This window comes from Tauraco erythrolophus, chromosome 7 (assembly GCF_009769465.1).
Source record: "Tauraco erythrolophus isolate bTauEry1 chromosome 7, bTauEry1.pri, whole genome shotgun sequence".
Lineage (NCBI taxonomy): Eukaryota > Metazoa > Chordata > Aves > Musophagiformes > Musophagidae > Tauraco > Tauraco erythrolophus.
In genome coordinates, this window is record NC_141471.1 from 23,347,508 (window position 1) to 23,370,856 (window position 23,349).

Here is a 23,349-nt window from a genome sequence, read left to right on the forward strand (position 1 = left end):
TTTAGCAGTCTGCCAGCTAGTAGCTGTGAAGAGCTCATATGGCAGCAATACAAATGGAAATCTTTCAGTCAAACATGCCCACATGATACTCAGTTGTTTAAATGTATATTGCCCACTTGAACTGTCTATACCTCCAGTGCTTAGTTCTTGGCCATCTTTATGTGTTTTAAAGGGAAAAGTCACATGGAAAGCAAGGTAATATTTGGATTTATTTCCTAGAGTCCAGGTCTCGAATACCAGATAGATGAATGTCACAACAGGCATATAAGTGTTATGATAGATATTAGGGTTTTCTTTTGCCCATCTTGGTTGACCACACCACAAAGAACCCATGCAAAATTATTGAAAAGTCTTTGAAAGGGCTCAGTCTTTCCTGGAAGTGTTACTCAGGATCTTGAAAGGTCCAGGTCATGATTTTCCAATAATTATAGCGCTAGACACAGTATATATAGTTTATTGTCCTCAACTTCTTTACAAGTAAATGGGAACTTATCCATTTGAGTTTGAATTGGGGTTTGGGGTGGTGGTGGTGGATTTTTTCTTTTTCTTCATTTTTTTTGTTTGTTTCGTTAAAGGGGCTTCATTTCATCTTTTCTGCTGAGAAAAGTCAGCCTTAACAAGGTTTTTAACAGAATGCCTTCCTGACAGAGTTTTGTTTCTGGTCTTTCTCTGGTTTTTGTGAAAGATAAGATTTTTCCTCCTTATCATCCTGAATTGTGAATTATGTTATTTATCAAGAGGGGTAACTTGGTTTAAATAGCTTCATTATGTGATATATGTTAGCTGACAATGACTGAAGAAGTCAGAGTTTTAGAAGGATAAGGAAAGAAAGAAAAACATTTGTGAACCCATGGGCTTAAAAATGCACCTGAAAGTGATGTATAGATTCGTGTGTCTTTATTGATAGCTGAGTACAAGTTGAGATCTCAGTTCCCATCTTGCTGACTGAATCCAATAATTATTAGGAGGATGTTGCCTGGCTTTTCTCTTCAGCTGAACAAGCCAAGACAAGAATGGAAAGTGCTGTCTGACAAGTACGTGTGTGCAGAGATACAGGGCATGGTTGAACGAGGCTGAGCTAAGACAGGAAAAAAAGCTGAAGTCCTGTATGCACCTTGGGCATCTGCTCTGATCATCCTGAGTCTCAGGAAAAAGACTCAATCAACTGGCAACTGACAACTTGTTAGGCCGCTGTAACTTGGTTATGTTTGCTCAGGGTATTAGTCTGCTTATATATGCCTATATATGTGTATACAACTCTATAGTGTATGTGTTTATGTGTAAATCAGCAGAAGAGAGTTTGAGATTCTTTTTGAACAGCTGTACCCAGTGTTTCTAAGGAGCTTGGCTCTCAAATGCTACAAAGGACCTTTGTGTGCCTTCTTGGTAAAAATTAAGCCTGTTAGCGTCTGCCAGCAGCAGTAACAGAAGGCCCTGAAGTGCAGATGTGCTTTTCCATTGCCTGTGGAGAGGCATGTACTTCATGTGGTAGTTCCTTACCTTTTTTCCCAAACATGCATGGTATTAAATAAAGATCTAATTGTTAGGGATCCCAGTTTTCCTTTGGCAGAGTGAGATTGAAAGAAAACTCCTATTTTATACATGACACTATAGTTTTATTTTGATTAATTAGAATTGTGGCAATGGATGAATATCTCTTTATGGGAAAAAGCATGGATATAATTTTCTGCAGTATGCCTGATTGCATGAGAGAGTGGTACAAAAGCCGGCGTTTTTCTCTGCTGTTGGCTATTAGAGTGGGTTACTGCCATTTATGGCATTTTTTTCAGAAGAGCAAACACATTCAGTACCAAAATCAGAAAGCAAATTGAATAGCTTTCAAAACCTCACACACTGGCAAAGCAAGATGTGCGATTGTCCTTGACAGTTGCCTCCTTCTTCTGTTTTTCATGAGTTGCGGTAAGTGTCTTCAAACTAAACTGATTTCATATTTTTTCCAGGCATATAAAAGTCCCATTATAGTGTTAGACTGCATTCTGAACTTTGGCCAAGGAGTCAAAGTATTTTTTTCATGCTAACTTTGCTAACAGTTTTCTCTGAAGGAACTGTAACTGCCCAAACACACTCCCAAGTGCTGTGTTAGTGAGGTGAGTGTGAAAGGGGAGTGCCAGTTCTCCTGCTGGAAGTAGAACACAATGAATGAATCCAGTTGCCAGAAGAAAGTTGGAAGTGAAAAAATGTGGATTCATTTATGCTTTTCCTTATCCTCAGAGCAGCATATGATCAGTCTGCACTTGGATTTATTTCAGTGTAGCCAGAAGTCTGTAATTTCTAAGGCAGTCACTGCTCCACCTTCTGTATTTATCCCCATTAGCTCATAAAGCAGATTATTATGTGAAGTGTAAAGCAGTATACAGCATCCAGTTTGAAATAGCACACAGTGGGACATGAGTTTCTATATGGATTACTCCCAAGAAAGCAAACTTTGGTGAGGGAAGGAACTGGGACAATTCTGTGGAACTTGTTCTTAAAAGGGCTGATAAAAATGTTTGGCTTCTGTGTTGCTGATTTTACCCTATGGGCCTTAATTTAGTGTATCAATTTTAATATTCTACAGGCTGAAAGCTAGTATTCATGGTCTCAGCCTCCTAGCAAATAAGGAATGGTAGCATTGCAATTCCTCTAACTAGTAAATGTGCATGAGTCAGGCACTTATCCTTCCAAAATCAGGAGGAAATAATTACTTAAAATAAGCAAGCTAATAAATATAGACACTTTTTAATGTTGAATTTTAATTGCTTTTTATGAAATGAGCCATTAGGAAAAACTTTAGTCATGTTTCTAAGTCAGATTTCTAACCCTGCAGGCAGGGTTCTCAAGAAATTGTAAGACTGAAGGATCTGGGATTGATAAAAAACCCTACATATCATGGAACACCATGGGAGCTGGCAGAACAGCAAGGGCATTATAAGGATTTATAAAGGTTTTTAAGGTGACCAGGACTAACCTGATTGTTATGTGCGTACATTAGAGCATATCTGTGATGAAACACACAAATGACTAAAATTCTAGATAAAGACTTTAGTAGATCATGATTTTAGGTAAACTAATGCATGAAACCTTTTTGACTTGTCAATTCCAAAGTACAACCCAATGGCAGGAAATTACTGGCCTGTTTCTGTCGTGTTTCTTTGTTCTCCTTGTGATGAATGAGGAACATGAGTCTGGTAGCTATCTTTGGGGATATTTATCCCACAGAAAACATTTCCAACATAGGCCTTCCAGGTGACCAAGAATGCCAAAAAACACCATTAAAAAAGCCTCCATTTAAAGCCAAAGCATTTTAGTAGTTAGAATGGACGGAGGACAGACGTGGAAATGACCGACCTTAGACATGGGGGACCTGAACTGTAATTTCATCCATTCCCTCTGAATTATTAGACGTACTGAAGTGTTAAGCCCAAGTATTACTACACTGCAGCTGTGCTATGTTAGAAAACAGGTTGCAGAGATCTGTGGCAACCAGATTAAATGAGCGTAAAGTCAGTCATATTTTGCTTGCTTTCAGTTGCACTTTATAATTAGTCTAACATTGCCCATTTGATAGAAATTATTTAAGAAATCTATTTTCATTTCTTATATTTGCAACCTGTAGGACCTGAAACAGAGGAATGGAGAACCAAAATGAGCCTCCAGGATCATCTGATCCCTTCTTAATTAAATGAATCAAACAGTATCTTAAAAAAAAGCAGACTTTCTTCCCCTTTCTGCATCTGTTATGTTGGTTGGATGATTGCTCTAGAAACTCACTTCCTGATAGAAACTTTCTCCTAATTTCTGTGTATCTGTATTCCTGGACAGTTTTCAGCTTCAGAGCTTGTACTATTATTGAGAGTGTGTTCTATTTTTCTTTTTTTCATACTTCTTAATGTTCATCCCTGTCTTTTTCTCCTGCATTTGCTAAGCTAAGCAAGTTAAGCTGTTCTAGTGTCTCTTGCCTACTAGTTTTCCCACTATGTCCACAAGACACTATGTCCTCTGTCTTGTTCTCATTTGATTTCCAGAATATCAATGACCATGGTTGTCCACATATTTCTGGGTGACATGACCATTACCTTGTGCAGTTGCATCAAGGTTCCCTGTTTTGACTGAAAACACCTGATATGGATCACATTTCTTCTTGCCCTTTTTGCAGCCATATCACAACCCTTACTCAGACTGTGATCAACTAATATACGACAATTGTTCTTTCCAAAATAAGTCTCAAGTACCATTGTGCAGCAGATGATATTTTTATTCCTAGTCCTTATGTCTATGCTTTTGAAAGAGCTTCTTTTAAATTATTGCTCAGGTTCTGGCTTAGCATTTGTCCTCACTATTTTCTTCTTTCCAGCTTATAACACCAAGATGCTTCTACAGTGCTCACAGAAGAATTGATGTAGCTGATTTTAGTATAAGACCTTAAGTAGAACTGCTTTGTACTCACAATCAAAGGATTATACTATTTTCCAACTGATTATCACTTATGGCCAAGAAAATGGGAAAAGAAATTTAGGTATAAAATCGCCATCTCCCAGATTTGATGATGGGGAATGCCTGAGAACAATATAGCATCTCCTCATAGCTAAAGACTGCATTCAGTTTCCACCACCACTGCTTTTAAGAAATTCAGGAATCCTACCTTTTGTGTTGATCAATACATCCCTTTCAGCTTCCTTTCTCTGCTCACCTGGATTTTAGGTCAAAACCAACTTGGGCAGCTGGAACTACTCTTATGTTGCCTCTTTATTACAGACACAGTGTTCTAGTAAAAGCTGAAGAAATCAACTCAAATGTAAGAAATCCCATGAAAAAACTGGGTTCTGATTTTAGTTTATAGTGATGATATTCAGCATATCAGTAAGGTGTGTCCAGGAAGAGTTATAATGCCTGTTGGAAACAGAAATATCCTGTTAATATAGCATGTATATTAAATTAATTCATACTTGTTTTTCTTTTTAAAGTGTGCTCCCACAACTACAGTATTGAAACTGGTGTGCTAACATCTCCAAACTATCCCAATAACTACCCTGTGCGGACAGAGTGCATATACACCATCACGGTGGGAATAAATAGACAAATTTTTCTGCGCTTCAACAACTTCACCTTGGAAGGGAATAAACGCTGTACAGAGGATTATGTAGAAATCAGGCAAGCCTAATTATTTCTCCTGTCCTTGTTACTGATAACCATGGAAGTTTTCCAAATCCACTTAGGCACATTCAGAAGCTATAGTTTTAAGTGTACACTGGTGCTGTCAATGTAGGAAAAGGACTTACTAGAGAAATTTAAAGGCTATCTTTTCTTCCTCCCATCCTGCACCATTGTTGGCTTTCTCATTTGGTAAATTCTGGTTCTCAGAGCAAATGGAGTATGTGGACTGTGTTCCCATGCACTGCATTCTGGTTCTTTTCCTTAGTGCAGAAACAAAGTTTTACTGCCTGTTTTGTGACATACTCTGTTTTATGCTTATAGTCTTTAAACAGCTATTCTGTGATGCAGCACTAGCAACATGTACATAATCTGCCGTATTTGTCTATACTGGCATCACCATTAAACTTAGGATATTAGCATGGTGATTTCTAGTAAATTCTACAGGACAGAGACAAGTAGAAGAAAGTAATATTTGCTGGAGGGTTAGCTGCATGCTTACAATTCAGCTACACCAAGTACACGTCTTTTCTGCTGTGTTGCTGTATGGGACTTACACTTTGCACTGTCAGTGCACCCATTTTTGTCCTCATGAGCCAGCTCGCTAGGGGAACTGTGTCTGCAGAACACTAGTGTGGTTTTTTATTCATGCCGTGAGTTTCCATGGCTGCAATGAGCACCATGATAAAACTCGTTCTGAACATTATACCAGATACTCTGTATGGGTTATTCCTCTGTAAGTAGTGTCTTATTTTTAAGAACCAAACAAAAAGCTGCTTGCTGAAGTTGCAGTATTAAGACTGAATTCCTGCTGAATTAGGAGGTTGTTTCCAGCTGTTCATACAAACTGGAGAAAGTTATGAAAAATTGAAAGACTTTTTCAATATTTTCTAAAAATAAAGTGCTTCATTTTTTCATTTTAAAACAACAATCTGAGATTAAATTTAATCTAATTTATTTTAACAGTTAAGATCTTAATTTGGGGTAGACCCAAATTGTAACGGTTTGGGTTTTGTTTGCTTTTTTACCTCGAGCACTGAAAACATCCATTTATTACATAAATCTAACTCTGTTCTCACTCTGAAGACCTCAGCAGCATTAAACAGGTTTCAAGATATGACCAGAACATTGCTAAGTGCAACTTGGTGCATTTCTGCTGCCATAACTGGATTTCCAGGATGTCTCATCAAACCTGATACCTTTAAATGGGGTAGCTGGATAAGTCTTGGGTGAGGAGACATTCTGGATTCTTGACCTGAGGTGTAGTCTGATAAATTGCATTCAGTCAACTAAGAAAGTTAGTCATCTGACCGCAGCTACAGAGGCAGAGATGCAAGTGAGTGGAGGTTCTGGCACAGCTCTTCAACTGCTAGTAAGCTGAAACAGCAGCAAGCAGTTTAAGCTGGGATGACGACAAGGAAACAGTGTGGCAAGGTCTAAGTAGAAATTTCTCTCAAAAGCAGGTAAAAACCTGTGAAAATGTAATTGAAAATACTACTGTCCACTTAAAAAGCATCCTATCAAGATCACACCCACATATAGATCTAAATGTATTTATTATTGTCCTAATGACCTGCAGGGTATTTGTAATATGAAAATGCTTAAAGATAAGGTTAGAAAGTAATTGATAAGCAGGTTGTCATTGTCTTTTTTATTACTATGAGACATGTGCAGGCAGCAAAACAGAACATTAGATGGGCATCCTGATTACTGTATTAGAAAATATTACTAGAAATATATACTTAATTTAAAATAAGTGGTTGTAGAAACAACCCTGAAGGCTAAGAAAAATATTTCAAAAAAATATTTCAAAACATGTATCATCTCAGTTTCAAGAAATGGGTTCCTATTTGTGTTGTGGCAGATAAACATGCTTTTTTTTAATAGGTCATCTCATCTGGTTTTGTACCAGGCTAAACAGTGAGAAGTAAGCAAACAGTTATTTCTTCAAATTAGAAGATTACCTTTGGTTACACCAATGATTGATGTAGAATACAGAGAAGGTGCTGCCTCTGCAGGGTCAAGTCTACTTGAGACACTTTTTGAGTCTGTCATTGTATTGACAGACTCTGGACAGGCTGCTGAGATGACAGACTGGATGTACCCAGTAAGCAGGTGCTTCTGGTAGAATTCTTACTGTAAGTAGCAGGAGTCCTCCAGTATTTGGTAGCTGTATTACTACGGAAGATTAAGACCTAGGATTAGTCTTTCCCAGGCCCAAAAGAATCCCAAGATTTTTGCTTTGTTAACACTTCTCATATTTCCCTCTTTGACCCAAAGTTTTTCTTCTCTACCATTCTAGGGATGGAGGCTATGAAACTTCTCCTTCTCTTGGAAAATACTGTGGTACAGACCTGCCTCCTGTTATAATCTCTCACAGTAACAAGCTGTGGATAAAGTTTGTAAGTGATGTATTTGGCACAAGAAGGGGATTTTCAGCTGAGTGGGATGGTACATCTGCAGGTAAAATGATCGCATCAAGTATAAAACCATTTTACATCTCTCATTTTTGATCTCTCATTTGTATTTTTCACCTTTTTCCCCACATCTTTTCTGCTTCCCAGCTTCTAAAATCTGTCTGCTAATTATATAGCAACGTATGTTTACGTTATTAAGATCAAGGTTACAACTTTTTTGATCCTTGGGATTTCTTTTTCTCCATAGGGAAGGATATATACTATTCCCTAGATATAATGTAGCATCAGCTTTCTGGTATGTAACCAAGAATTTAATGGAGAGGTTTCTATTTGAAGAATAACTATAAGAAGCACTCTTCAAATTAGATAGTTAATATTTCTAGCTCTCTTCTGCTTGCAACACCATTGGCTAAATGCAGATTTTTGAGGCACCACTGAAGATGTTTAGAGTGTGTGAAGGAGGTCAGTAATGTGAGTCTCACACACCATGTCTAATTCTCTACTCTTCTAGGTGTTAAACGTTGATTTGGTTTCTTTGCCATTTTCAGGTTGTGGTGGAACTTTGATGACAGCTTCTGGTATCTTCATGTCTCCCAACTACCCTATGCCGTATTACCACAATTCAGAGTGTTACTGGTTGCTCAGAGGAAATCGAGGATCCCCATTCGAAATCCAGTTTGAACAGTTCCATCTAGAATATCACCCCAAGTGCAACTTCGATTATCTTGCGGTACGTACCCTGTGACACTTGGCTCCATAGGAGGCAGCTGAGTACGATGAGCGCACTGGTAAGGTAAAGCACATGGCCCTGGTCTTCAAATGCTCATAAGTGAACAGATCCATAATAAGAAGGCTTCATGCTGACATGCTACCTTCATATCACAGAGAAGTGAGAGGTAAGGCAGCGGCGTCTGTGTAGCTGCTGGTAAGAAAAGCATTTATGTCTAGATAACAAGGCCACTGAAACAAAATTCTATATATATCTTTTAAATTTGCTGTGTTTTGGACCAAGGCCTTAGTATGCTCTCTTAGCCAATTCCAAGGGAAAATGGCACAACAGTGTCAATAACCCTACTGTTAATTCCAAATTTTATATTTGAATTGTTGCATAAATTATTTGAATATTTTTAATAGAGCTGAAATGCAGTTTTCCCCTCTACTCAAAATCCACCAGTATTTGTCTTCCTGTTTTTCCACTGATTTGCTTTTTTTCTGAAATGCCTGCCAGGCTTCCTCGGAGCAGAAATAGAATTTAACCTCTTGTATACCCAGTAACAGTTCCTTAACCAGACATTTGTCAGGGGGAAGTTACTTGGATTTGTAATGCCATCAGCTTTATTAATTTTTATTTATTTTTTTTAAGGTATATGATGGCAACAGCAGTCATGCTAAACAGCTAGGTAAATTTTGTGGGGATCAGATACCACAACTCATCCATTCCAGTGGAGACAGCGTGTATGTAAAACTAAGGACAGATAGCAGTCTGCGAGGTGGAGGTTTTCTGGCTAAATACAAACAGGGTAAGTAAGTAAAAGAAGATGAGAAGAACATGTTTCTACAATTCAGCTTGTTCCTGAAACTGCTTCTTGCAGCCCATGATCTTACCTATTCATGAGCAGAGGACAATGTATAGAGCATATTATTGACCCAGATTTTCTAGTCTGCTGCACTTGCAGAACACAGAGCGCTAAAAATTACCTGCCGATCTTCCTGTGATGGAGATTATCTCCTCCCCAGAAGAAAGCTTGTGAGGTGGCTCTGATTCTATTACCTTCACCAGTGGCACTTACCACTCCAGATTTACTCAGAATAACAAGTGCTGGAAGTCCATAACAAGGTAGATTGGACTGTCCATGTTCTGCCCACCTAGTCTTCTGACTTTTTTAACAGAGAAGGCAGACAAGAAGCTTCTCTGCTCTTCTAGCTGCTTGTGAGGCAGGATGACAAAGGCTGAGTTACCCTCAGCCATTCTGGATCATTGTGAGTGCCTAGAATCATGTTGCCTACCTGGAACACTTCAAAGTTTCATTTCTTGTATCTTATGGTAAGGGTCACATTTTTCTTGCAAACATTTTTTTGTGAAATTATTCTGCCCTAGAAATGTGAGAATAATGACATTTGGAGAAAAATCCAAGAAGATACATGACTAATTAAAGTTATTTCGTTCCCAGTCATAAGCTTGAATGTTATCCCAGTGCTTACTGTTCTCCTTATACACTCTAGAATATATGGTTAAATGCACATTGGAAAATACAGAATTTCATCACATACAAAATGTTTTGCAAGCATCTTTGTGTACCCTAAATATGACATGTCCAATTGAAAGAGATTGCTGTAGGTTTATAGATATTAACTTTTCCTAGGCTTGGACGATAGTAAATGGATTACAAAAAAAGCCATTATGGCACATGTATGGCTTTTGTGGCATAGCATGTGGCATATACAACAATTAGAAGAGTCAAGGAGCTTCGACTCCCTCATTCCTTATCACAGATTCATCTACCATGTACTTTTCAAACTGTGAATTCAAGATGATATATTAGGAAAGAGCTCTCCTTCCTTTCATTAATTAAACAGAAAGAGCACTTTCAAGGCACTCAGATGTAGAAACTGAGCTATCAGATAATGTGGTCTACACTTTACATTCATATTTAATTCCCGAAGAGGCATTGGAGGAAGCTTTCAGTGGCTTGCCCAAAAGCTAAAATTATGTAGGAAGTAGTGATATAAAATAAGAATGCTTAGATGCCAGGTGCATTTACATGTACATGAAAGAAACGTAATGATGCATTGCAAAGGAAAACATGCTATCAAGTTAACATTCAAAGGCACCTTTGTGTCTGATATGTTTCTAATAAAATCCTGATGGCACAGAGTAGCAGCTTTTACCCATATTGTGTTCTTCAAAATCCTTTTTGTCCTCTTCATCCTGTCCTTTCAAACAGTTGTATGCTTCAGTCTAACTTTGCAGACAAGCTTCACTCCACCTGACCCTAACCTTCAGCTGTACCCTAAGTATTTTGAAGTCCTAAAAACACAGACCTTGCTGCGCTGTAAATCACCTGGAAAGAAGAAAAAAAAAAAAATTTGCAGGATGTAGGTGTATTATCCCTAGTGATAGACAACAGAAGAGTTTTGCAAGTGTAACAGCTGTTTCTGCTGTTCAGACACTGCAGTTTTGCTGTACAAAGCAAACAGCCTGTCCTGCTCCCCACCTTCTGCCCACTTCTTCTCTGTGCATTACACTGGTCTGCTCCCGATACACGTTGTATGCTGTCTCCAGACAAGAGATTGCCCACATTTATATTTTCTGTCTTTAGTGAAAGTTGGATGGGGGAAAATGAGACTGATCTAATGCCATAATTATAATTTCACTCTTTATCTAGTTTAGTTTCTTTTTTCATTTTCTCTGCACTTCAAGGGAAGCTGTCATTATTCCAGGTGAGCATCCAGTATACTTTCAATTTGTTGTTTTAGCCAGGGATCATATTTTTTTTCAGTTTGCTGAAATAAACCACGTTAATCCATTAGTCAATCTTTGTTGAGCACCCTCCCCAAATAGTTTCAAATGACAGGGCAAATTTCTGTTATTAGTTAAAAAAAAAAAATAAACCTAAGAAAACATGTTTCAGGAATAACCATGTGTTTAGAATTAAAGAAAATTGCCAAAAAATAAATGTACTACATATACCTATGAGTCTACAAGTTTCAGAAGAGAAGGACATAATAGAGTTGAAAGATTCAAGTTTGGAAAGTGGATTTTTTTTTGCTACATGTGCAATATGTTCTTCAGTTCTCTTTCTTCATGATTTCTCTAATCTGTGAATAAAAATATTTCTCACCTCATAATGCTATCAGGAACTTCAATTAATAATTTTTGAGATACTGGGTTAATAAGCACTGTACAAATATAATTTATTATCACTTTTTTTTTCAGTTTGCCATGAAGTATTGACTGTTAATCATAGCCATGGCATATTGGAAAGTTTAAATTATCCAAATAATTACCCATTAAATGAGCACTGCAACTGGACTATTCAAACTACAAAGGGGAACACACTCAACTATAGCTTCACAGCCTTTGATTTAGAAGATGGACCTGACTGTGACCGTGACTTCTTGAAGGTATGTATCCAGATTCTAGAAACAAGAAAAATCAGGTCTTCTTCAATAAAGAAAAACAGTAAGAATGCAAAAGACCAAGGGGAAATATGTCTTATCTAAATTTAGCCATTAAAACTCAAGTGTTAAGTCCAAATGATTTGTCGCTGTTTCCTCCATGATTAGTAGGGAGTGAAGCATTGCCAGAGAGCACTTCATGCTACCTTAAGACAGGTGTCTGCAATAGGGAAAATGAATCACTTTGCAGATGCCTGGAATTGCCACAGAGAGTCTAGTTACCACCTTAGGTTAGATGCACTGACTTTTATGAGTGAAGTGAGATGTCATTATTTCGGCTTCATGTAAAGAAGAAGAAATCCTGAGATTAGTAAATTGATCGCAAAAAGGAAATGAGACCTATTATTTTCCTCTTGTTTCTATTTGACAAAGAGTGGAGAATGTTCAAAAACTTTAAAATGTGTTATTTCTATGTTTTTAAAGGGAGAGTTGCTATGTCTCCTGTTTATATTTTCCTTTTCATAATTAATCTGCTTCTTTGAAGGGATGGAAAGAAACTGAATTTACCCAAAAACAAAATGAGAAAGTTTTAGCCAAATAAAACCATCCAGTCAATCTAAAGCCAAGTACCCTTTATTTTCATTTCCTCAAAAATTTTGTTTCTAGGACAACTGAAAAGATATTTTCTCTGCTTTGTATTTCAAACTCTGGGAAGTAGAGTGTAGTCATGATCACAGCTATACTGAGGGCTATGATCTTGTGCCTTCGATTTTGCTGTTTTGCTGAACTAATCCATCCTTCAGATCGCACCCTTGTACAGGACATCAGCACATAGCCCCTGTGCTGTACTTAAGTTTTGCACAAGAGGTATTTAAATTTAGAGAAGTGTTAGAGAAGACTACTTACAGCCAAGGAGAAGGCTAAGGAGTAGTGCCCACATTTCTGGGCATACTTACACTGAGGTCTTGCAGAACGTCCAGCAAGAGGCCTGGTGGTGGGCTAATCTGTTCCCTCTAGATATCCTCCTTCACTCCCTCTACCTTCTTACTCTGCCAGCTTTCACAGCTCAAAATTGGTAATAAACTGGCAAAAGTGGTGTTCTTCCAGCTTTCTGCTCTTTGTGGCCAGGAATGGAAAGAAAGAATAGACATGAGAAGGAAATAAACAAGGGTGCACTGTATTAAGAACTAACTAATAAACCCTGGTTCATTTTTGTGAGGAGGCTGAAAAGGAAACATTGGAGCCAAGTAAAGAGGCCAGTGCTAGTCTCAAGATGCCTAAGCCCTTCATCCATGAAAAGCAGGAGCACTGCACACAGTAGCCAGCCAGTAAGGAGCAAAAGTCTTGCCAGAAGACGCTATTCTAGACGTCAGTGACAGCTGGAGGAATAGTGCCAGAGGCACGGACCTGATCCAAAGCACTTAAAAGAACAGAAATAAAACATATCAGAGGGAGTGAGGAGACAGGGAGCAAAAAAGTACTTGCAATCTTTGTTTTAATAATTTTTGTGCTTCCAATCAAAGAAAATACAGGCTGAAAGAGGTATAAAGAAAATGCAAGGGAAAAACAGAATCATGGAAGCGTGTTAAGGAGACTTTAATTTGCAATTCATGTGACATTACTTACAAATCTTTCTCCAAATGCCATTAAGAAATACCACTTGGAAAAGATGTTCTCATTTGGTTGTTGCATGCTGCATAAATATGTGCCATAGTGTAAAAAAAGAGTACAAGGTTGAACCAGCGAGGGAACTGAATAGCGTTTGCTCCCACCCTGCGTCTTGCAAAAGGGGAGCATGTTGGCAAGGCTGTGAGTACTCTGCGATGTAGGGGAAAGGGGGAATCATTTGGAACAAGTGTGCAGTTCACTTTCTAAGCAGACTGCAGATATTTAGGACTTTTCTGTCTGAAATCCATGTGGAGTCTGCCGCCACTGCAAATTAGAAAAAAGGTTAAGGAAAAAAAAGACTCATAGCTGTTCAGCTAAGATAAATTACTTTTCTGACACATGCTAGTTTTGAGATTCTTTCATTGCAAAGAGGCCTCAAAGGGGAAAACTCTTATGCTCTGTCTGAGTATAACACTGGGAAAATAGAGGCATAATCCTGTTCACTGTAGTCCAAATGAGTGGTGCGTGGATCATGTGCCACAGCCCTTCCCCGTTTTCTTGGAGGGAACAGGGAGCTTTTGCTCAGACAGTTTCCGTGTAGCTGCACTCACAAACCGGAGTGGCCACTGGGCTGATCAGTGCTCTTTTCCGCAGGAGATTTATCTGCCCCTTCTCCCATCTCTTTCTGGGTTTGATGGCAGTGGCTCTCCCACCTCAGTCCCTTGCAGCAGGCAGCAACACCCTACTTGTCTTCTTAGCTCTGTGGCAGCCCTGACAGTAGCAGCCTGGTGCTCCATGGCAGCTAGCAGATGGCAGGCTTGGTGACAATATTTGCTGCCACTTACTGGGAGCCTGAAGATGAGAAGGACAAGATTTATCTTTAGATTGGATAAGGTGATGATCACAGTTGTAGTGGTAGAGGGAGTAAAAGAAAGTGACATGTGATGGAGAAGGACAAGACTAAATGTTCCGGAGGTGTTATAGCGGAGAGCTGACCTGCCTGAGCAGAGTACAATCAAGAAATGGCAGTTGCAAAAAAAAAACGAACAAAACAAACAAACCAAAAACCACAGAATAACAGAGCTGCTTTTTAAAGTCAGTGGGAGAAAGAGATTTAATGCATGTGGACATATTTTTATGACATTGCAAATGTCTTAAACTAGAGCTCTGATTTTTTTTGAAATCTTTCTGAATTCTGAAGGAGAAAATCATGGTGATTGCTGGGGTGGGGACAGTTAGACTGGGCAAACTGCGTTCATGAGTACTGCTGGACCTGGCCTGCTGGACACTGTGGTTTTGGTCCCAGTCTCAATACTGGAAAAGGGCCTATTCTTCAGCTTCATGTTTAATTATGATTTACACTTCTGACCCAAACCCACATGGAAGAAGAAGAAGAGCATTTTGCTTCTTGACTAATTCAGTCTGATATACATAGAATATATTAATTTGCTATTTGCTCCCTGGCTTAGTCCACATGTGAGTCAGAAATTAAATATGTGGAATTATGACAAAACCAAAAGTTCCTACACACAGGTGTTCCTAGTAGTTGTCAGTTACCAAAGGTATTATCATCACTTAGTGCAAATAAATATTTCAAATACAGGGGAAGGAAAAAAATAGTCAGACATCCAAAGAGTAAATGCAAATATAGTGCGTGGCTGTCCCAGACTTAAATGCAGTCACAGCTGCACAATGAGAAGTCAGCGATGTATTGCATTACCTATTTCCTTTTCTCCTTTGATCATGAGATGCTTCTTGTGTGCCAGACCGCAGTTTGCAGCAGCTGGCTGGTGTTACTCATGGTGAGCAGCATTCCTTCTCTGCAGGGATCCTTGAGTGACTCTGACTTGGTCTGGCCTGGGCAGGACCTGCATCTCCATCGCTTCAGCACATAAAAATATTTATACCTGTGTCAGGTAGGAAGGAAAAAGCCCTGTTGTTCTGACTTGGTGACAATTTTCTCCTCCTGAGCATACATGCTAGAAATTGAGACGGGGCAGTGTGGGAGAGAGGCAAAACTGCGTTTTTTATAGTGTCAGTCTCTAGCATGAATCTCATATGAACACTTCCTCAGCAAATGGGCAGTGTGCAGTGTTTCATGTCCTGTCAGAGGATGTTGGCTCATTGCTGGTAATGCTTACAGGACATATGACATTTTGGAAGGAGTTTTACAGTGACGTTTCAAGAATATGAGATGAATTGCTTGTGATAAAGACATGTACAGAAGTGGTAAAGATATGATGCAGGCATACCAAATAGCAGACTCTTTCCTAATGAGGCTGCACTAACTGTAATTAGATTGGATGGTCTTTAAATTCTGTTGTGTGCTGTGGCTTGGCTTAATATCCTAACATTAGTCTTTCTAGAGGAGTCATCAGGCTGTAGCCACTGAGATATTGCAGACAATGACATAGAAATATCATTCCTTCCTCTGCATTCACCAGTTTATTAGCTGAACAAGCATATATTTAACTCCCCATCTTTAATGATGAATTACCTTCTTATTTAGTATGACAGAACATAATCTCTACAGAGGCAAAGCTATTTTATAAGTAAGGAGAATGTCATGTTATTGCCCTGAATATCAGAGTCTTGTAGTAGGACTGAAATTTACTCCTTTCTTATCCAGGAAATATATCATTTGAAAGCCACTAATCTTTCTGTCCTTCAGTGACAATCTCCCTCTATGTTCTTCTGCTCAGAAAGTACAACCATCCCTTTGAAGTCCAGTCTGTTTAGCACTTGCTTTTAATAAGTACAGGGAAGATCTTGCCCAGCCTTTTGCAAGATGTCACCATCCTGATAAGCAGATAGTAAAATTGTGTTAAGCAGCAAGACAAGTTTCATCTTACGGGGGCAAATGACTGCCTGATAACAACAGCAGCCTTCCTTCTGCTGCAGAGCAGGAGAGAGTTCCTCTTTGGAATAAAGCACTTCCTTGTTTGCTTACTGTCAGTGTACTTAAGTAGTCCGGACTCTTTCAGCAGCTAGGCTCAGGGTGGTTAAAATACCATTGCACCCTTATATATGAATATTATCAAATGAATACAGTAATTAATATCACATCTGCTCCTGAGAACTCTTTCATTTCCTTCTGGTGGTAACAGGATATGTCTTTTTTTTTTTTTTTCTGTTTTAAACCACAGTAGCATTCCAGGGATGTGCCATAATATCCTTTTTCTCCATCTGGGAATATTGCATTAGATAATTGTCACTTGCACTCAGCTGTTCATCTTTTTTGTATTAGCTTATCATAGGGGAAAAAAAAGCTTACCGTGTATAGTTTTACTCTCTTCTGTAGTTGTAATTTGTAAATATGCTTATACCATATTAGGAAATTAACATAATTGCATTTTATTTTTGAGTGTGTCTTTTTAAAGTGCTGCAGGAATTCTCCAAGCACAGAGAATGGCTTTGCTTATGGCCGTGCATTGATTTAAAAAATGTCACCGGTAGTACATCACCCTGGGGAAGCAGATGATATATTAAATACACCCATCCAGGTTCTGCACACAGACATCAAATTACAGCCTGATGGCCAGACTGCAGTGGTATCCATTAATGTATTACCATGCAAGCTGGCAGCATGCCAGCCCGTCCCTGAATTCCTTCAGGGGTTTATGGGCCTCCACAAGAAGTTCTTCGGTGTAAGACTGTCCTGGTTTCAGTTGGGACAGAGTTAGTTTTTGTTTTTAGCAGAGCAGCTAGAATAGCTCTGTGTTTTGTAATTAGTATGGGATTTGTTATGAGAAGAATATTGGTAGCGCACTGATGTTTATAGTTGGTACTGAGGCATCAAGGACCTTTCAGACCTTTCAGCTTCCCGTGTTTTTGCCAATGTGCAGGAGCACAACAGGCTGGGGGGGAGCACAGCCAGGACAAAGTGTCCACAACTCCTTTTATGATTTGAACTTAGATTTAATATTGAAGCCCAAATTAGCCAATGGAATATTCCATATCATGCAACACCATGCCCAGTATATAGATGAAGATTTACTGGGAAGTTTGGAATTCTCTTCTATGAGACTCTCTCTGTCTCTTTGAGTTCTTTCTCTCTCTCGCTCTCTTTTTGGGCCTCTCACTCATCCAGGATTGTACTGTTGGGACTTACTGTTTCGGGACAGGACAAGTGTTTGTCACCAGAGAAATTACACTGTGCATCACTTGTTTGTATATATTATTATCATATTTTGTATATATTTAGATATTATTATTATATCATTATTAGTTTTAATTTTATTTTATTTCACTTATTAAATCATTATCTCAACCAATGAATCTCCTTCCCTTCTCCCCTTTCATTCTTTTCCCCATTCCCTAGGGGTGGGGGAGTATGAGCAAGCAGCTGTGTGGCATTAGTTGCTGGCCGAGTTAAAGCACGACAGACTGTAAGGATAAAAATGACAATTCTGCTTGGGTTCCTGTGGCAAGCCTCACCACTGGTATACAAGGAAATCTTAGTCCTTGCACTGATTTTTAATGAGAGATCTGGATACTCAGAAGGAGAGTGTCAGGCCAAAAAGCCCACACTAGACCAGACTTTGTCAGGGCTCAGATTTTTCCAATTGCCTGCATTGCCATAATCGAAGTACACTTTAGCTTTACTGTTTGAAAGGTTACTTAGAAGCAGACTTACAAATGTACCCAAAAGTCCCCTCCCCTCAAGACAGCTAAATTTGTCAGTGATGAAAGGGTTGCGCAGTGCCTACTGAAACCTCAGATGACAAGAAGCACGAGTGAAGCCAGCAGACTCTGCTTTTGGACTCACAAAATGAGTCAGACCTTCCTGGACTCAGCATTTTCCACACCCTGCCAGCTCAGAGCAATGTGACTTTGCCTGTACCTTCAGGAAAAAGCACTATACAATGAAATGACTGTGAAATACTACCATATGATGGTAGTGTGCAAGCCCCTTGTTGGGGAAAGGGCATTTAGGACTCATCTTGTTGCAGCTGTATTCTTCTTTTCCCTGTTCTTCTTCTGTCTTCCAAATTTTTCTGAGAAGCCTGGCCAATGTCTGTAAGACTGTCTGTGCAATGAAGTGTCTTATCCTACTCAGCGCAGTCATTATGATACAAAATTTCTTGGTGGCTGGAGAAACCCCATCTGAACTGGTCAAAGCTTCCTCTCATCAAAGGGAAGCCCCTAGATGATTCAGTGGAAACCACACCAGATTTTGAGGAAGGTCATATCCCTCTCCTCCACGTTGTTCCCATGAGCAGGCAGGTTTGCTTTCCTGAAAGCCTAAGAGACAGGAGTATTTCCCTTTTTTCCCAACTTCATTTTCCAAGACCAGGATGCAGCTCCCCTCAGTTGCAGTAGTTATGCATGATGCAAATTTTCTCAGATTGGGGGATTCCCAGAGAGGATCCTGCCCTCTCTGGCCTCTGATGGTGTCAGTGGGATGTTGCTTGCACTGGCAGTTCAGTTCATCTGGGCTAGCAAAGCGTGTGAGGACCAGCACTTAGCACTGCATGCGAGTCAGCAGCACTGCAAACTGCTCAGACCCACCCGGGCTTTTCTGAAAGTGCAGGAGCACTTTCTCCATCCTCCTCAATTGCTGTGTCCCCTTGCACAGCCCCATCTCTTTGTAAGGAGCTTTTCCCACAGTAGCAGCTTTCTGCTGAAGAATAACTTTGGAAGTATTATTGTCCCAAGCTCAGAAGCAGTCCTGCTCCTTCCACCATGGGTGATTCCTTGCTGAAGAAGAACTGCCCAGCTTCTGAGGCATTGAGGAAAGCAGGCATTCTACCAAAATAGCTGCAGCCTCATGACCAGGCATATGTGATCCCACTGCCACAGGGGCATGGATCCCCAAGGATCTCCTTGGTTGGCAAAGGCAGGAGAGACATTTCAGAGACCTGTTTGGATGCTGGCCGTGACAGCAAACCTCTGCCTGTACCTCGGGGAGAGGGACAGGGTCAGGAATAAGATATCAGGGCAGACTGGGTTTGCCCTGGGCAATGGAGTCATGAGCCAAGGTCAAAGCACGCACCGTGGTTAGCAGCAAGGCAGGCTTTTCGGAGATGCTCCTGCACTAGGCTGCTTTGCTTTCAACTCATCCTGCTCTGTCCACTGTGCATGAGTGAAACTACAGGACTGCTCCATTACAGGCAGCTGGAACCTTCTCCATCCAGACAGCACGATGATTAGATGGAGGTACTCTCCTAATACAGACTTGGGGATTTAAAATATCATGCCGAACAAATCAGGTTTTGAGTGCAAATCTCGGGGCTGACTGACTAGATGGGTGTCTCCTAGGCGTTCCTTTCTTAAACAGCAGTTGTTTCCTACTCCTATATTAAAACAATTTTAAATTTTCATCTAAAGATACACCCTACATTTCTTACATTCTTATAATAAATCCAGAGCCTTGATAAAGATAATGATTATTTTATATCATTTGCAGAAATAAACTTTTCCTAGAAATACAGGAATGAGCAGATTTGCCTGTAGTTAGAAATCCTTGTTTTCTTTGAGAAGGAAGTAAGTGGTAATGTAAGAGATTAAAATATTTTTTAAAAGTATCAGTCCAGCAGTCCAATATGGAATTTAACTTTGCTTGAAACTTTTGAAGGGCTCTTAGTATTTCAGGCTCAGGTTACAAGACAAAACATAGACTCAGATACAACCATTACTATTAAAAAACTAGACATTTATACATTTCCATGTGTTAGATAAATCCCAGGGAGATTAACCAGTATGCCTATATGCCTAGTGATGCACAATGTCAAACTCCATTGCACTATGGAATAAAATGGTTAATTAGTGAAAGCGTGTCATTGTGTGGAGACAAGAAAGTTGCTTATGGTGGCCAACGCGAGGAGTTTTATCAAAGGTCACCTAGGGCATAAACATATTTAAATAATCATATTAAAACATTATTTAGAATGAGTTCTTAAGGAAGGCTTTTTCTAGTGGCAATTGCAAACACTTCTTATCATGCAAGCACAAACATGACCTTGGTTTTTTTCTCCTGTTTCTGCAGAAAACAAAGCTCCACACCGTAAATTGGTCAAGGTCTTAAACTGCCTTTGTTTCTATGAAAATTATGTTGCCGTGGTGCTAAGCTAGCACAATGTGCCACATCCTGGAGCTTTATTTTTTTTAGTTTTTACCTCTGGCTGACAGACCTGCAGGTTCTTAAGCTCACACTCTAGTTCTTCTAGAATGAAATGTTTTGCTTGGAAATGAATTGGTTTTATTTGTATTAATTCTTGCTTTAACAATTAACGGTGATCTCGCTTTGGGAGTGCATTCTGTTACTTGGATGTTGATTATATTGTCTAGTTTTGCTTCATTTTGTTTCCTGGTAACATATTATGCCATCAGAATTTCCTGTTCAAAAACTGACTCGTTCAGGAAAAGCTGCTCAGATACCTGTAATCACTGCCTCCAGTGTTTAGATCAGTCAAAAGAATCCCCTATCAGGTTTCCCAATTCTAAGAGGAAAGGGATACTTGTGTGTGTCAGAATAGCTCTTGAGGATGCCCTAGAGGCTTCGACAATGGGTAGGACACTTGCAGCTATGTTGATCTGATCCAAGGCACAACCTCCTTTCCCAAGTTCTGCAAATATAGCCCAGGGCTTTTGCTCCTGGTCCCTATAAAAAGGCTTTCAGACTGCAAACAATTTGTTTCAAGACTCAAATTGAGACAATTATTGTTATAATTATGTAATGAATTAATGACATCTGATAATAGAATTATTTACAATACAATAAAAATGAGAACTTTCAGTATTCATAGGGTGGATTTTTCCCTCGTAATGAAACTCCAAATTTGTTTTTTTAGAACTCATCATCTGGATTGAGACTGTGTGTTGTGCCTAACTAATGTATGTAAGTGGCTTTTTTCCATAGCAGGTTAGGCTGGGCGTTTTCCTTTATAATTGTTTTCCTAATGAAAAAATATACCTTTCCACAGAAATAAAGTTCTCCAAGAGAAAACTGAAATTTTTCCCTAAAAAAAAGTTCAGCTTTCTGCCCCACTACCTGCCTGGAAGGGTCCTGCCAATCTCAATTTGCAGGAAGGAATAAGCTTGACAAGGCTCTCAGCTAGAAGAATATCCCTCCAAAGACAGGTAAACAGCTGTGGCCTCCAGAGCATCATTACTGGTGTCAGCGACATATTTCCAGGCTGAAGAGTCAGAAAAGCCAAAATGTAATACTGGTGACCATGGTGTCTTCCCCTGGGAGAGCTACCCAAGCCAAACCCTTCCTGCAGCCTGGCTAGTCCTGCTGCCCCAGTCCCACTCCAATGTACAGCAGATGGTTTTCAGCAGTCACTTGGCTGCAGGGCAGTCCCAGAACTTGATTCATCCCTTAGAGAGCTAGCACCTCCCATTTTTACTTTTGTGGCAGCCTATACGCTTGCTCCTAGGCAGCCCGATAAAGAGTTTCTTGTAACAGTTATTGCGCCCATGACTAATAATTCGTCTGAATGTACTGCATCCCCACCTGGGCCTGGTGCAGGCTGCTGAAATGGACCTCTCTGGGTGCTGCTGGGCAATTGCTTCAGTTAAAGAGGGGAGGCTAAGGATCTGAACATGTGCTGCAGCTGTTTGCATATTTTGCCTGTTGGATTGTCTGCCAAAATCTTTATGAAGCCCTTGGTTTTTCTGATGGAGGCTAAAAGGTCTGAACAAATAAATAAATTACAAAACAAATATCTACACAGGAAGGGAGCAAATGCTTTCTTCCCAATGGAGAGCTGGGATGGAGCCAAGTCCTCGGTTCCTAGAGTCGATATGGTACCAGAGTGGCTAATAAACTACTCCAAAATTCAATCGTCTTGAACAGTTCATGAGAGTACCTTGCCTCATATAGCCCAAGGAGGAACCTCCACTCAATTTGCAGCAGTTTAGAATAGTACAGCTGACAAAGCAGGCCCTTGGATGAGAAACACTATCTCAGAGATCAGAAAAGAAATTGTGGCTCATGAGATCTACGTTCAGCTTCAGTTTCACTTGCCCGTATTTATGTGAGAGCAAAATATGGTTTGAGAAGTTCAAAATGCTCTGTGAAAACACACAGCTGTTCCCTTCATTTAGAAATGAAAGACAGCTCGAAACCCCCCCCTGTAATTCTAGCAGTCGCGGTTCTGCCTCTCTCAATGAGTTACAGCTGGCCAGGCACTCAAATTTCCTGCGAAACTCCACTCTGAACACAGACCCACAGGGCAGCACGGCATGAAGGGATTGCCATAGCAACCATTCTTTGTGTCTTGAAAAACTGAGGGAGTGTTTTCAGGGGAAATTACATAGAAATGTGACATTAGCTGTCTTAGATAAAAATAACACTCCCTTGATGAATCAAAGTTGCAGGAGACTCGTGAAGGTTGCTTTTTTGTTTGGATTTGAAAGTTTCTGGGTATGATTTAGTCCATAGTTCTTTAGAAGGGTTTTTCATTTGTACTCACTAAAGCTGACAGCTGATTGCTTAACATGTATCTTAACATAGTTTTTGCTTCTATTCAGAGCACAGATTCACCATCTCCACATTGATTCATTCTTTGCCGTTCATATTTGTCTGGTGTAAGATTTCCGTGGCTTGAAGCCACAGAAATATAAGTAATGTATGCCACAAAGCTGTTGAAAGAAGTAGTACTGCTAAAAAGTCGAATTGGATCTGACTTTATTTTGTTTTGCTGAACTTAAGCATAAAAGAATGTATAAAGTTCTCAGCCTGGCTTGCAGGAAGGTCATAACTGTAATGCTGGGCATGGGACAGCGCAACTGTCTGTCCGGCAGTCCCTCCAGCTTTACGTTTGGAAAGAATACAGATGGATATTTTACCTCTTAACATCTAATCTTTACAACAATTTCATATCTATTATTGAACACACCTGATCAAGGCTTTGCAAGAACTACCAGCAATGGGTCTGCAATTAGAAACTTTCAAGCTTTTCTGGTTTAACGTAGACAAATCATACCAAATGAAGTGATAATTCTCAAGTTCCGATACACTTCTCATGCTCTGAGCCTTTCATTGTATTAGAGGATTGAAAACCAGAAAGATTCATGGCCACCAGCCGTAAAATATGCCATGGAATAT

At 39.6% G+C, this 23,349-nt stretch overlaps 1 protein-coding gene across 1 annotated transcript in view; it reads left to right on the top strand.

The window, feature by feature from the left end:
* The window catches only part of CUBN (cubilin), a 146,389-nt gene that overhangs the window by 31,596 nt on the left and 91,444 nt on the right, over nucleotides 1-23,349 (top strand). The window contains exons 23-27 of the mRNA XM_086614334.1: nucleotides 4,965-5,151; nucleotides 7,454-7,614; nucleotides 8,117-8,298; nucleotides 8,932-9,088; nucleotides 11,506-11,693. Coding sequence (XP_086470460.1) covers nucleotides 4,965-5,151; nucleotides 7,454-7,614; nucleotides 8,117-8,298; nucleotides 8,932-9,088; nucleotides 11,506-11,693 — 875 coding nt within the window. The remainder of the gene's footprint in view (nucleotides 1-4,964; nucleotides 5,152-7,453; nucleotides 7,615-8,116; nucleotides 8,299-8,931; nucleotides 9,089-11,505; nucleotides 11,694-23,349) is intronic.